We start from the raw sequence: 12,947 nt of genomic DNA, 5'->3' as shown, positions 1-12,947 counted from the left end.
TTTTTTTTAGAGATGGGGTCTCACTCTGCCTCAGGTTGGTCTCAAACCTCTGATCTCAGGGCATTCCACCCACCTCGGCCTCCCAGATTACAGGCATGAGCCACCATGCCCAGCCTGTTTTTTTTTTTTCTAGAAGTGTTATTAATTTACCTTTCACAATTAGGTTTATGTTCTGTGATTAATTTTTATATATGGTGCATGGAAGGAGTCAAAGTCCAGATTTTTTCTTTGAGTATCTGATTGACCTGCCACCATTTATTGAATATAACCATATAAATCATGGAACTGTGTAAGTGTGCATCAGACTCTCCATATTTACTACTCTGAAGATGTCATAAGCAAGTCTTGAAGATTTGTTTCCTGAAGATGATTGTTATGGAACCCTGAAGGTTATGACAAGGCAACTCCCAACCCATGTGCAGGCTGAAGAAAGGCTCTGTGGCCCTGGCTCTAGCCAGAGGTTCCTGAGGATGCTGGCTATGTGCCCCATGAAGGCTTCACAGAGCACTGTTGACCATGTCCGGTTCACTCCTGCCCAGGGCCTGGCTTCTGCTTTGCAGGCTCAGATATCCTGTCTTGCCAGGGCCCCAGGGACAGGACAGCTCACTTATCAACAAAGCTCCTCCCCTTCTTATTGAGTTCTGACTGACCGGCTTCCTTGTAGCTCCTTAGACAAAGCAAGTGCCTTCCAACCTTAGGCTTTTATGTTTCCTGTTCCATCTTATTGTTGTCTCAGCCTTCCCTGACCCCCATGTCTTAGAAAGCACCATCCCAGTGACCCTCTGTCTAATTTATCTGCTTTACTTTGTTTATAACACTTAGCACTATGTGCTCTTACGTTATTGCTTTGTCTACTTGTTTATTTTCATCTTCCTTACTAGAAAATTAGCTCTGTGATACAAAGGACCATGCCTTTTCACTTCTGTAGTATTAGCGCCCAGTACTGTACCTGGGAGAAAGTAGGCATTAGCTAATACTTCTTGAACTGTCTAGAGCAGGGATTTTCAACTCATGTGCCATGAGAGGATCTTAGATGTACCACAAAAATTTTTAAAGATCATTGATTAAGGATGGCACCTATGGCTCAAAGGAGTAGGGCGCTGGCCCCATATGCTGAAGGTGACAGGTTGAAACCCAGCCCCGGCCAAAAACTGCAAAAAAAAAAAAAAGAAAGAAAAAAGAACATAAATTATTAATTAAATTATTTTTGAGAGACGTTCAAAGCACAAAAGTATATTCTTTTTTTTTTACTCTTTTTTTGATCAAAGTAGTTTAAGTGTGCCGTGGAAGCTTAACTATAGGTTCAAATATGCTGTGAGATTACAAATGGTTGAGAAACACCTATCTAGAGACTTTTGAGATTCCAGCTTGGAACTTTACTTTGTGAAGTGCACCATTGAGTAGATGAGTGGACAGGTGGTCATGTCTCTCTGACTGGGGCAGGCTTTTCCTCCTTGCTGGCCTCGGGAGTCTAATGGCTAGAGGGTTGCTTAGGGAACATGGAAGTGCTTGGTGCCAAGTCTAACATGAAAGCCTCAGATGCTGCTGCCTTCCCGTGTCTGTTTCCCAAGGGAGTTGTGAATTTATTGCTCCACACAAGACACTGCAGTCACACCACTGTATGGCCTGCCGGGGCTCCCAGCCTGTGCATAGTGCAGGGCTATGCCGTGCACCTCAACACCTGCAGTCCTCATCTTTCTATTCTTCCATCAGCCATATGCTTTTTATTTGATACTTTTGGGGGCATGGTGGGGCCATTGTCAAGTTTTATAGTGCTGAAAACCATTTAATATTTATTTGTAAAAAATTTTTCTTTTTTTTTTTTTGAGACAGAGTCTCACTCTGTTGCCCTCAGTAGAGTGCTGTGGCATCATAGTTCATAGCAACCTCCAACTCTTGGGCTCAAGTGATCCTCTTGCCTCAGTTTCCTGAGTAACTGGAACACTATAGGTGCCCACCACCATAGCCAGCTAGTTTTTCTATTTTTAGTAGAGACAGGGTCTCACTCTTGCTCAGGCTGGTCTCCAGCTCCTGAGCTCAAGCAATCCACCCTCTTCGGCCTCCCTGAGTGCTAGGATTACAAGGCATGAGCCACCTCGCCCAGCTTAAAAATTTTTTTTTTTTTTTGCAGCTTTTTTTTTCTTTTTGGCTGGGGCTGGGTTTGAACCCACCACCTCTAGTATATGGGGCCAGCACACTACTCCTTGAGCCACAGGCGCCGCCCAGCTTAAAATTTTTTTTTAAATTCATTGAACACAAAGCACCTACTGTGAGCCAAGCCACCATGCCGAGAGCTCAGGGTACAATGATAGAATAGCTCTGGCCTCTTTGGACAGACACTAGATTAGGCCATTAGATATCTACATCATAATTACACTTGTGCTGAGTGCTGGGAAGGAGAGGTGTAGGAGGCAGAGAGCTCTCAAGGGTGACTGCATGTCTGGTAGCTGACGGGTATATGTTGAGTCCATAGTTTAACTCCCAGAGGGCAGTCTGAGTTTAAAGTCTGAGTCCTAATCACTGCCCTCATGGACTACCTGCCATGGCATGTGCTTCCTTCCCCCAGTTATGGATACAGATAGTCCCCTTGCCTGGCAGAATGAGGACAGACCAGACAAAAAGTCCAGTCCTTCTGACAGTGGTCTAAGACCTGGCATTTGGTTCCTCAGGGAGATTCCCCTCTGGGATTTAGCTGTTATATACAGTGTCATGATACCTATAGTAAATCAAAGTGGCATTCTCTATCTTTGGTCCCTGGTGACAGGTGTAGCTCCAGTGTAGATCTTTGGTCAGTGGTGATTTCTCCCCACTTCTAAAGGACAGGGAGCTAACCAGATGTGGGCCCTCATCTAGCAGCCGAAGGAAGGTGGCAGGAGGAAGGGAGGGAAGAGGGAAATAGTGGTGCTCACACGTGGGCTCCCTCCTGCCCACCACCCTGGGGAGGGCACACAGCCTGAGAGCTCTGTCCAGGCCCAAGTGCAAAAGCTCCAAGGACTCTGTCCCCACAATTTTTCACTGTTACTGAAAACAGCAAAAGGTTTTTCCTAGAGTATCATTTCCTGGTTTCTTAGATGTAACACCAGGACTCTCTAAACATTTCCCACTCACCTCTGTCATCAGGCCTCCCCCGTGAACATTTGTCTCCTTCCTTCTAGCTCCCTTGAGCCACCTTTGTTACTGTACGTTAAAGACCTTTGGATAGTCAAGATGTATTCTATTCTCTGTTATGACTCTTTTTCTAGAGATACCAAGAAAAATAACCACTCCAGACAGGCATATAGGTGCGAGGGTTGGGGAAGCACAGAAAGGGGTGTAGGCTGGGGGTGGGTGAGAGAAGCTTCTAGGAGGAGGTGATGGATTACCCCTTAGCTGAGTCTTAAGGGATGGTGATTTGTCCCATCAGGGCCATTAGCAGGGCTAGGGCATAGCTGTGTGGCTGCTTGGAGCTGCCTCCAACTGTTTTCCTCAGGAGTCCCCAGCTTTGGTGGCCTAGGCAGGCTTTGTTCAGAATCCAGTGTTGAAGGTGGCATCCTGTAGCCACCCTGACAGATGTATTATCCCATCACTGGCAGAAGGAAGCACGTGCCAGTTCTGAGGGCCCCATGGAGAAGGCCCTGAGGACCCAGTTCTCTAAGAGCCTCCATATGCCTGAATCAGAACTCAGGAATATAGTCTCCTGTGTATGCTAAATTAAATATAATTGTATCTTTTTCTCTTTTTAAAAAAAAGAACTTACCACCATTAGCTTAAAGAGTCTTATAGCATCAGAGTGGATTAAACCATCCAAACGCACCCTTTTAAGGCAGCCTGAGTCAGATTCCTCTTCCCTGTCTACACAGCAAAGAGCACAGCCATGATTTAGGAGTTGAAAATAGCAATATCCAGGGTGAGGTTGATAGCACCTAACAAAACAGCTAGGCTGGCCCCACCCCTGTGTGACTCATTTCCTCTGTGTAGACAACCATGCAGGGTCGCCCAACCGGCTTCATAGCTCCTTGTCTCTGCTCTTCCATGTTTAGGCACAGAAAGTCAGGGAGGACTTGAATAGTGGGGAAAAGGACCTAGAATCCATTCCCACAAGCCCACTGACCCCAGACAACCCCACCCCACCATCCCCTGCCAGCAAACAAGTTCAGACTCAGAATAGCAGTGGGAGGATGCAGGCCTGGCTGCTTGGGGTCTCAGGGCCCAGCACAGAAGAGGGGAGCACAGGCAGAGGAAGCTAGCGAGAACCCTGAGTCCTGCTCACCAGACCTTCTTCATCTCAAATCCTAAAGCAGGGCTGAGAAACCCTGTGTGTCAGGACTACTGGATATCCACCTGCAGAGGATAAAGTAACATCCCTTTCTTAATACTTTTCACAGATACTGACTCAAAATGGATCAGAGATATAAACTAAGAACTAAAACTATAAAGCTCTTAGCAGAAAACATAGGAGTAAATCGTTGCACCATTGGCTTAGGCGATGGTTTCCTAGATATAACACCAGAAACATAGACCAAAGAAAAAAATACATAGGCCAGCCAGGTGCAGTGGTTCATAACTATAATCCCAGCACTCTGAAAGGCTGAGGTGGGAAGATAGCTTGAGCTCAGGAATTCAAGACCAGCCTGAGCAAACAGCAAGACCCTGACTCTAATAAACATAGAAAAATTAGCCAGGTATCATGGCAGGTGCTTGTAGTGCCAGCTAGTCTGGGGGCTGAGGCAAAAGGATAGATTTGAGGAGTTTGAGGTTGCTGTGAGCTAGGCTGACACCTTGGCACTCTACCCTGACCAGCATAATAAAACTGTGTCTCAAAAAATAAAAAAAGCCAGGCATAGTGGCTCACGCCTATAATCCTAGCACTCTGGGAGGCCAAAATAGGTGCATCACTTGAACTCAGGAGTTTAAGACCAGCCTGAACAAAAGACCAGTCTCCACTAAAAAAATGGAAAAAAAATTAAAAAACTAGCTCGGCTTTGTGGCAGGCACCTATAGTCCCAGCAACATGGGAGGCTAAGGTTAAAGGATCGCCTGAGCCCAGGAGTTTGAGGTTGCTATGAGCTAGACTAATGCCATGGCCCTCTACCCAGGGAGACAGAGTAAGACTCTGTCTCAAAAAAAAAAAAAAAAATGATAAGTTGGACTTTCTAAATTACAAACTCTAACTTTTGTGCCCCAGAGGGTACCATCATGAAAATGAAGAGACAGTTCGTAGATTGGGAGAAATTCTTTGCAAATCATATATCTGATAAGAGTATAGTATTCATAATATATAAAGAACCCTTACTACTTGTATTAGTTTCCTCGGGCAGCCATAACAAAGTACCACAAACTGGATGGCTTAAGACAACAGAAATTTATCCTCTGATAGTTCTAGAGGCTAGAAGCCCAAAATCCAGATGTCAACAGGGTTGGTTCCTTCTAGAGATGCTAAGGAAGAATCTGTTCCATGCCTTTTTCTTTTCTTCTGGTATTGAAGGCAATCCTTGGCTTATGGACACAACACTTGAGTCCCTCCCTCCTGTCATCACATAGGGTTATACCTCTGTGTCTCTGTCTTTGCTTGACTTTTTCCTTTGTGTGTGTGTCTTTTCTACTCTTCTTATAATGACGCCAGTCACACTGGATAAAACCTTGTCTTAATTAGTTACATACACAAATTCTCAATTTCCAAATAAGATCACATTCTGAAGGACTGGGTATTAGGACTTCAACATTGGACACAGTTCAACCCATAACATCTCAACAACAAAAAGACAAACCAATTTTATTTTTATTTATTTATTTATTGAGACAGAGTCTCACTGTGTCACCCTCTGTAGGGTGACAAAAGAAAAAAATAGGCTGGCTAGGTGCAGTGGTGTCATAGCTCAAACTCTTGGGCTTAAGCGATTCTCTTGCCTCAGCCTCCGAAGTAGCTGGAACTACAGGCACCTGCCACAACGCCCGGTATTTTTTGTTATAGTTGTCGTTGTTTAGCTGGCCCAGGCTGGGTTCGAACCCTCCAGCCTTGGTGTATGTGGCTGATGCCGTAACCACTGTGCTATGGGCACTGAGCCAAATAACCCAATTTTAAAATGGGCCAAGGGGGTAGGCATATTACATGCTTAGGTCTATAATCCCAGCATTTTGGAGTGTCGAAACAGGATTGCTTGAGACCAGGACTTTGAGGTTGTAGTAAGCTATGATGATGCCACTGCCCTCTTGCTCTAGCCTGGGCAACAGAGCAAGACCCTATTTCAAGGTTAGAAAAAAAAAAAAGAAAGAAAGAAAAGGAAGGAAAGGGAAAGAGAAAATGGGCAAAGGAATAGATTTTTCTCCAAAAGAATAGGTACAGATGACCAATAAGTGTATGAAAAGATGTTCAGGCTTCTCTCCCCTTCCCCCTACCAAAAAAGAAAAGATGCTCAATGTCATTAGGCATTAGGGAAATGGATATCAAAACCATAATGAAATAGCATTTCTACTGATAAAGACGGCTATAGTCAAAAAGACAGATAATAACAAATGTTGGAAAGTTTGTGGAGAAATCAGCACCTTCATGCTTTGCTGGTAGCAATGTAAAATGGTACAGCCACTGTAGAAAGCAGTTGGGCAGTTCCTCAGGCAGTTAAACATACGATCCAGTAGTTCTAGGATATTCCCAAGGCATAGAAACATAAGTCCACACAGAAACTTGCATAGGACTGTTCATAGCATCATTATTTATAATATCAAAAAAAGTAGTAGCAACCCAGATGTCCATCAACTCATGGTTGTATAAACTAATGTAAGCCATCCACACAGTGGAATATTACTTGGCAATAAAAAGGAATAAATACTCAGACATGCTTACAACATGGATGAAGCTTAAAAACATTATGTTAAACCGGGCGCAGTGGCTCACGCCTGTAATCCCAGCACCGTGGGAGGCTGAGGAGGGAGAATTGCTTGAGCTCAGGAGTTTGAAACTCGCCTGAGCGACAGTGAGACCCCGACTCATGAAAAAAATGGAAAAACCCAGCCGGGCGCCGCGGCGAGCACCTTCCGGAGGCTGAGGCAGCGGGGTGCCCGCAGCCCGAGTCTGAGGTTGCAGTGAGCTACCGCGCCCACTGCACTCTGCTCAGGGGCATAGGGTGGGACCCTGTCTCAACAACAACAACAAAGTAAAGAAATAAAAAATAAGCAGCGAAATAAAATAAAAAAGCCAAAAAAAAAATAAATAAAAAACATTATGTTAAAGCAAAGAAGCTAGTCACAAAAGACTACGTGTTACATGATCCCATTTATGTGAAATGGCCAGAATGGACAAATCTGTAGAGACAGTAGATTGGTGATTATGGAGAACTGGGATGGTTGGGAGCAATGAGAGTAACTACAAAGGGGTGTGGGGTTTCTTTGAGGTGATGAAAATGTTCTAAACTTAGATTGTGTTGATGGTTGTGCAACCTGTGACTATTCCACAACCATAGAATTATACACTTTAAATGGATTAATTTTATGGTATTTGAGTCATATCTAACTAGAAATTTTTACCTGGTGCCATGGCTCACGCCTATAATCCCAGCCAAGGATCACTTGAGGCCTGGAATTCAAGACCAACCTGGGCATCATAGTGAGACCCTACAAAAAACTTAAAAAATTAGCCAGACATTGAGGCACGTGCCTGTAGTCCCCACTATTCCCGTGGCTGAGGCAAGAAGAGTGCTTGAGCCCAGGAGTTTGAGGTTGAAGTAAGCTACGATGACTAAACTCCAGCTAGGGTGACAGAGTAAGACCCTGTCTCAAACAAACAAAAAATAAAGATGAAGTGTTGTTGTTGTTGTTGTTGTTGTTTTTAATTTTAAAACAAACAAAAACTACAACCTCTGTATTTACTTCTTTCTCAACAGAAAAGCAAGAGCTGGATCTCAGAAGATGACTTCTACCGGCCTACCCCGGAGCAGCCCCCACAGAGTGCTTCAGATGGCTTCGTGGCTTCTCCCAGAGGACCTTCAGAGCCCAGGCCTGGCCTCCAAAGGCATTTTTCTCAAGGACCAAGAAAAAGCTGCTCCTTGGGGGCATTAGACAAAGCAGGTGTGCCTTCCCCAGGAAGCAGGAGAACCAAGGCAGCCCCAGCTCAGGAGCATAAGAACTTCCGGGTGGTGCACCGGAGGCAGATGGGTAAGTGACTCTGGGGGGAGGGCCCCACTCCTGGGTGGGCCCCATGTGCAGGGACTGTGCCTTTCAAAAAGCAGCTCCGAAGTCCTTCTTCCATGACCAAACAGGTGTGTTCTCACATGAAAAGCTTCATCCCACAATGTATTAATGGGAAGCTCTTGTGTTCAGTAATTCAGGGAGGCATTTTAGAGAAAAGTACTGTATTTTCTTACAAAGTCTTAATAAAATAATGCTCAAACCTGCCTGCAGAGTATAAAAATATTGTTTCATCTGTGGAAACAGAAAATATTTTCTTTGACATTATTCTATACCACTTATTATTATAGAGAACTCTTGATTCTATCTGTAGCTCAGAGCAAACCCATCCCCCTGAAGCCCCAGGCGTTTGATCCTACCAAAGGCCTTTATCTTAGAGGGTTTATTTAACAGCTCTGGTAAGGCTTATCAGAGCTACTGTTTGTTTAGTGTCCTCCATGTGCTGTTTACAAGTGAAGCCAGTACTGTAATGATCTCCATACCCTGTGAAATTCCAGAAAGCATTAAGTAACTATACCCTAATTTTTCTGTTACCCTTATAATAGGTTTCCTTTTCAAAACCAACCAAGCAAAAAATATGTGCCCTAGTCTCTCTCCTGTCCTCATTTTCCTTTTGCAATAACCCAGCAGAATTCTGCCTTCTGCCCTGTTCTCTGTTCTTTGTGTAGTGTGGTCGAGCCTGGGCCCCAGACTGGCTTCTCTTAGGTTGTCCTTCAGCCCTTGTGCCAGCCAGGTCTCCAACCACACCAGAAAAGGTGTACTTTATGCCTGGGCCACCAGGTCCCCCGAGGGGTAGGAAACCCTCTACAATAGTTTAAAATCTTCAAGGCTAGTCCAGACTGGGAGAGAGTGTCCTTCCCCTGGTTGGGGGCAGGCCCCTGGGGAACAGGGAGCGTTGAGCAGTGTGTAGGTACACAGGCAATGAGGTCAGAGTGCTGGGGCCTGTGGGCTTCTGCTTTGAGGGACATGGCAGCGAGTTTTGGGCAGAGGGACATGCTTTGACTAACCTTTTATTTTGTATTTATTTATTTATTTGAGACTGAGTCTCAGTCACCCTAGGGTTGAGTGCCATGTGTCATAGCTCACAGCAACCTCAATTTCTTGGGCTCAAGCAACCTCTTGCCTCAGCCTCTCAAGTAGCTAGCTGAGACTACAGGCGCCTGCCACAATACCTGGCTTTTTTTTTTTTTTTTAAGGGACGAAGTCTCATTCTTGCTTCAGGCTGGTCTCAAACTCCTGAGCTCAAGCAATCCACTTGCCACAGTCTCCCAGAGTGCTAGGATTACAGGTGTGAACCACCACTCCTGTCTGACTAACCTTGTAATTAGGTCATTGTCATCCAGAGGTAGTGGTAGACCTGGTAAGAAGTGGAGTCTTGCGTGTATGTTGAAGGAAGAGCCACCGGGGCTGGTTGACATCAGTGTGAAGGAAAGAGAATCAAGGGTGACTCCAAGGTTTTTAGCCCAAACAACTTCAAGGATGGATTTTGATATTTTATGAGATGAGGACTGTTAGGAAAGATGCAAGTTTGCAGTGGGAGACTTGGGGATTCGCTTTGGTTTTTTTGGCGGGGGGGGGGGGGTGTCTTTTCTCACAGGGAGGGGGATTCACTTGGGATGTATTGACTTTGAGATGCCTGCGGGACACACACAGAGCAGGTGGATATGTGACTCTCAAATCCAAGAGTGAGGTCTAGGCTGGAGGTAGCAATTTGGGAGTTACTGGCCTTAAAGCCCTGAGAGTAGGTGAGATCAACGAGGAAGAGGGTGTCCCCAGAGAAGAGAGGAAGGCCCGGGACTGAGCCCTGGGTCTAGCCCTGGAAGGTCAGGGGGAGGAGGAGCAGACCAGAGGGATGGAGGGGAGATGAGGACTGGGAAGGCCTTTGGCTTGGCAACAAGGAGTGCGTTGCTCACCATCCCAATAGCAGTTTTGGTGGAATGAGAGGATGAAGGCCTAACTGGACAGGGTCCAAGGAAGAATGGGAACAGGGAAAGTAGAGGCAGGGACTTCTGATACCCCCTCAACCAGTTTTTCTCTAAAGGGGCCTGAGAAACAGGTTGTAATTAGAGATGTAAGTGGAGATAAGATGTTTCTTATGATGGAACAGCTGCTTGTTTGTGTGCTGATGGAAGGATCCAGTAGAGAGGGGAGAAAAGGGTGCCACAGGAGAAAGGGAGAACTGCTGGTGAGATGTCCTCATCCTCGAGAAGGTGGCAGGGGCCACTACTGCACAGATGGGGCTTGGCCTCACACAGAAGTGACAGGAGGGAAGGGGGTGAGTGTGGTGAGCTGGCACGTGGAGATAATCTTTTGAGTGATTTTATTTGCTCAGTGAAATACAAGAAGCAAAGTCAACTGCTGAAGGTGACGATGAGGCAGAGGCACTGCAAAAATATCCGCCCCACCCACCCACCATGGCTGGCCCGTGTTCTGAGGGCAGTCACCGTGTCCACACCCGCCACAGGGTGGCAGGCACCAGGAGTTGCCTTGGGCAGTGAGGGGATGACCCATAGTCTAACATGCTTCTTTCTGCCTCAGGGCTGTCCAACCCATTCCGGGGTCTCATGAAGCTGGGCACAGTGGAGCGGCGAGGGGCGATGGGCATCTGGAAGGAACTCTTCTGCGAGCTCTCCCCGCTGGAATTCCGCCTTTACCTGAGTGACGAGGAGCGCACCTGTGTGGAGAACTGCTCCCTGCTTCGCTGTGAGGCTGTGGGGCCAGCCCACAGCGATGGGCGCTTTGAGCTCATCTTCTCTGGCAAGAAGCTGGCCTTGCGTGCTTCCTCCCAGGATGAAGCCGAGGACTGGCTGGACCGGGTGCGGGAGGCCCTGCAGAAGGTCCGGCCTCAGCAGGAGGATGAGTGGGTAAATGTGCAATACCCAGACCAACCTGACGACGCCCCTGAAGTGTCCCGGGGTCACTCGGACCTGCTGTCAGAGCCTGTGGCCCTCCAAGGCACGCAGTTTGATTGGTCATCTGCCCACGTTCCAGAGCCTGACGCTATTAAGGAATCCCTTCTGTACCTGTACGTGGACAGGACCTGGGTGCCCTATATTTTTTCCCTGTCCTTGGAGTCTTTGAAATGCTTCCGCGTGAGAAACAACGAGAAGATGCTAAGTGACAGCCATGGCATTGAGACCATTCGCGACATCCTACCAGATGCAAGCCTCGGAGGCCCGTCCTTCTTTAAAATCATCACGGCCAAGGCCATCCTGAAGCTGCAGGCAGGGAATGCCGAGGAGGCTGCCCTGTGGAGGGACCTGGTCCGCAAGGTCCTGGCATCCTACTTGGAGACAGCTGAGGAGGCAGTGACGCTCGGCGGGAGTCTGGATGAAAACTGTCAGGAGGTGCTGAAGTTCGCCACCCGGGAGAACGGCTTCCTACTGCAGTACCTGGTGGCTATCCCCACAGAAAAAGGCCTCGACTCCCAGGGCTGCTTCTGTGCAGGTGCCAACTTGCTCTCCTGCCACCCCCAGCCTGCCAGCCTGGCCCCGCCTTTTGTGGGGTCCTGGTTAAGGCTCTCCACCCTTCCTGCTCCCCCAGATGTTCCACCTCTCCCCTGGGATGGGGCCACAAATGAGGCTTGTCCTGCAGCCTCTGCTCCACCCCAGCACTCAGGGGCTATGCTCCTGCTCACAGGCAGGGGCCCTGCTCTCCTCCGTCTCTGCCTGCTGCAGGTGAGCCCTGGGGTGGCAGCCGGGTGCTTGCTGCTGCTCCGGGAGTCCCGCCTGTCTTCACCTCATTTCTGTGCTATCACATTCTTTCACAGCAGGGGCATGGCATCCTTCTAAGTATTTCTGTGTGCTTTTTCAAGTGGACACTTTTTGGGGGGGACAGAGTCTCACTTTGTCACCGTTGGTAGAATGCCGTGGGGTCGTAGCTCACAGCAACCTCAAACTCTTAGGCTCAAGCGATCCTCTTGCCTCAGCCTCCCAAGTATCTGGAACTACAGGTGCTGGCCACAACACCCAGCTATTTTTTAAGAGACAGGATCTTTCTCTGGCTCAGGCTGATCTCGAACTCCTGAGCTCAAGCAATCCACACACCTCAGCCTCCCAGACTGCTGGGATTACAGGTGTGAGCCACTACTCCCAGCCAGGACACATTTTTTTATTATTTATTTATTTATTTATTTATTATTATTATTTATTTATTTTTTTTCAGACAGAGTCTCAAATTGTCACCCTGGGTAGAGTGCTGTGGTGTCACAGCTCACAGCAACTTCCAACTCTTGGGCTTAAGCGATTCTCTTGCCTCAGCCTCCCAAGTAGCTGGGACTACGGGTGCCCACCACAATGCCTGGCTATTTTTTCATTGTAGTTGTCATTGTTTGGCAGGCCTGGGCTGGATTCGAATCCACCAACTCTAGTGTGTGTGGCTAGCTCCCTAGCCACTGAGCTACAGGCACCAAGCCTACATTTTTTTTTTTTAATTACAAAAACAGGCTCATGCTATTCAGTGCTGTCCAATAGAACTTGCTGTGATGAATATGTTCTAAATATGTAGTGTCCATTGCCATAGCTATGAGCCATCTGCATGGCTACTGGGGGCTTAAAATGTGGCACTGAATTTCCCATTCGCATTTATTTAAAATTATTTAAAAGGGTCGTATTCAAGCCCTGGCCACTCTGTATTGGACAGCACAGATGTATGTATGCCACTGTCCCTTGAATAATGCAGGGCTTTGGGTGCTGCCACCCCTCCCCCCATGCAGTCAAAAATCCACATATAAATTTTTTTTTTTGCAGTTTTTGGCCAGGGCTGGGTTTGAACCTGCCACCTCCGGC

The 12,947-nt window shown here is 47.1% G+C and overlaps 1 protein-coding gene across 1 annotated transcript in view; it reads left to right on the top strand.

The window, feature by feature from the left end:
* The window catches only part of PLEKHM1 (pleckstrin homology and RUN domain containing M1), a 53,698-nt gene that overhangs the window by 26,461 nt on the left and 14,290 nt on the right, over positions 1-12,947 (top strand). The window contains exons 6-7 of the mRNA XM_053568055.1: positions 7,857-8,127; positions 10,699-11,607. Of these exons, the coding sequence (XP_053424030.1) occupies positions 7,857-8,127; positions 10,699-11,607 (1,180 nt within the window). The remainder of the gene's footprint in view (positions 1-7,856; positions 8,128-10,698; positions 11,608-12,947) is intronic.

The sequence above is a fragment of the Nycticebus coucang genome, chromosome 18, assembly GCF_027406575.1.
Source record: "Nycticebus coucang isolate mNycCou1 chromosome 18, mNycCou1.pri, whole genome shotgun sequence".
Classification (NCBI taxonomy): domain Eukaryota; kingdom Metazoa; phylum Chordata; class Mammalia; order Primates; family Lorisidae; genus Nycticebus; species Nycticebus coucang.
This window is presented reverse-complemented; position numbering and strand designations above follow the sequence as displayed.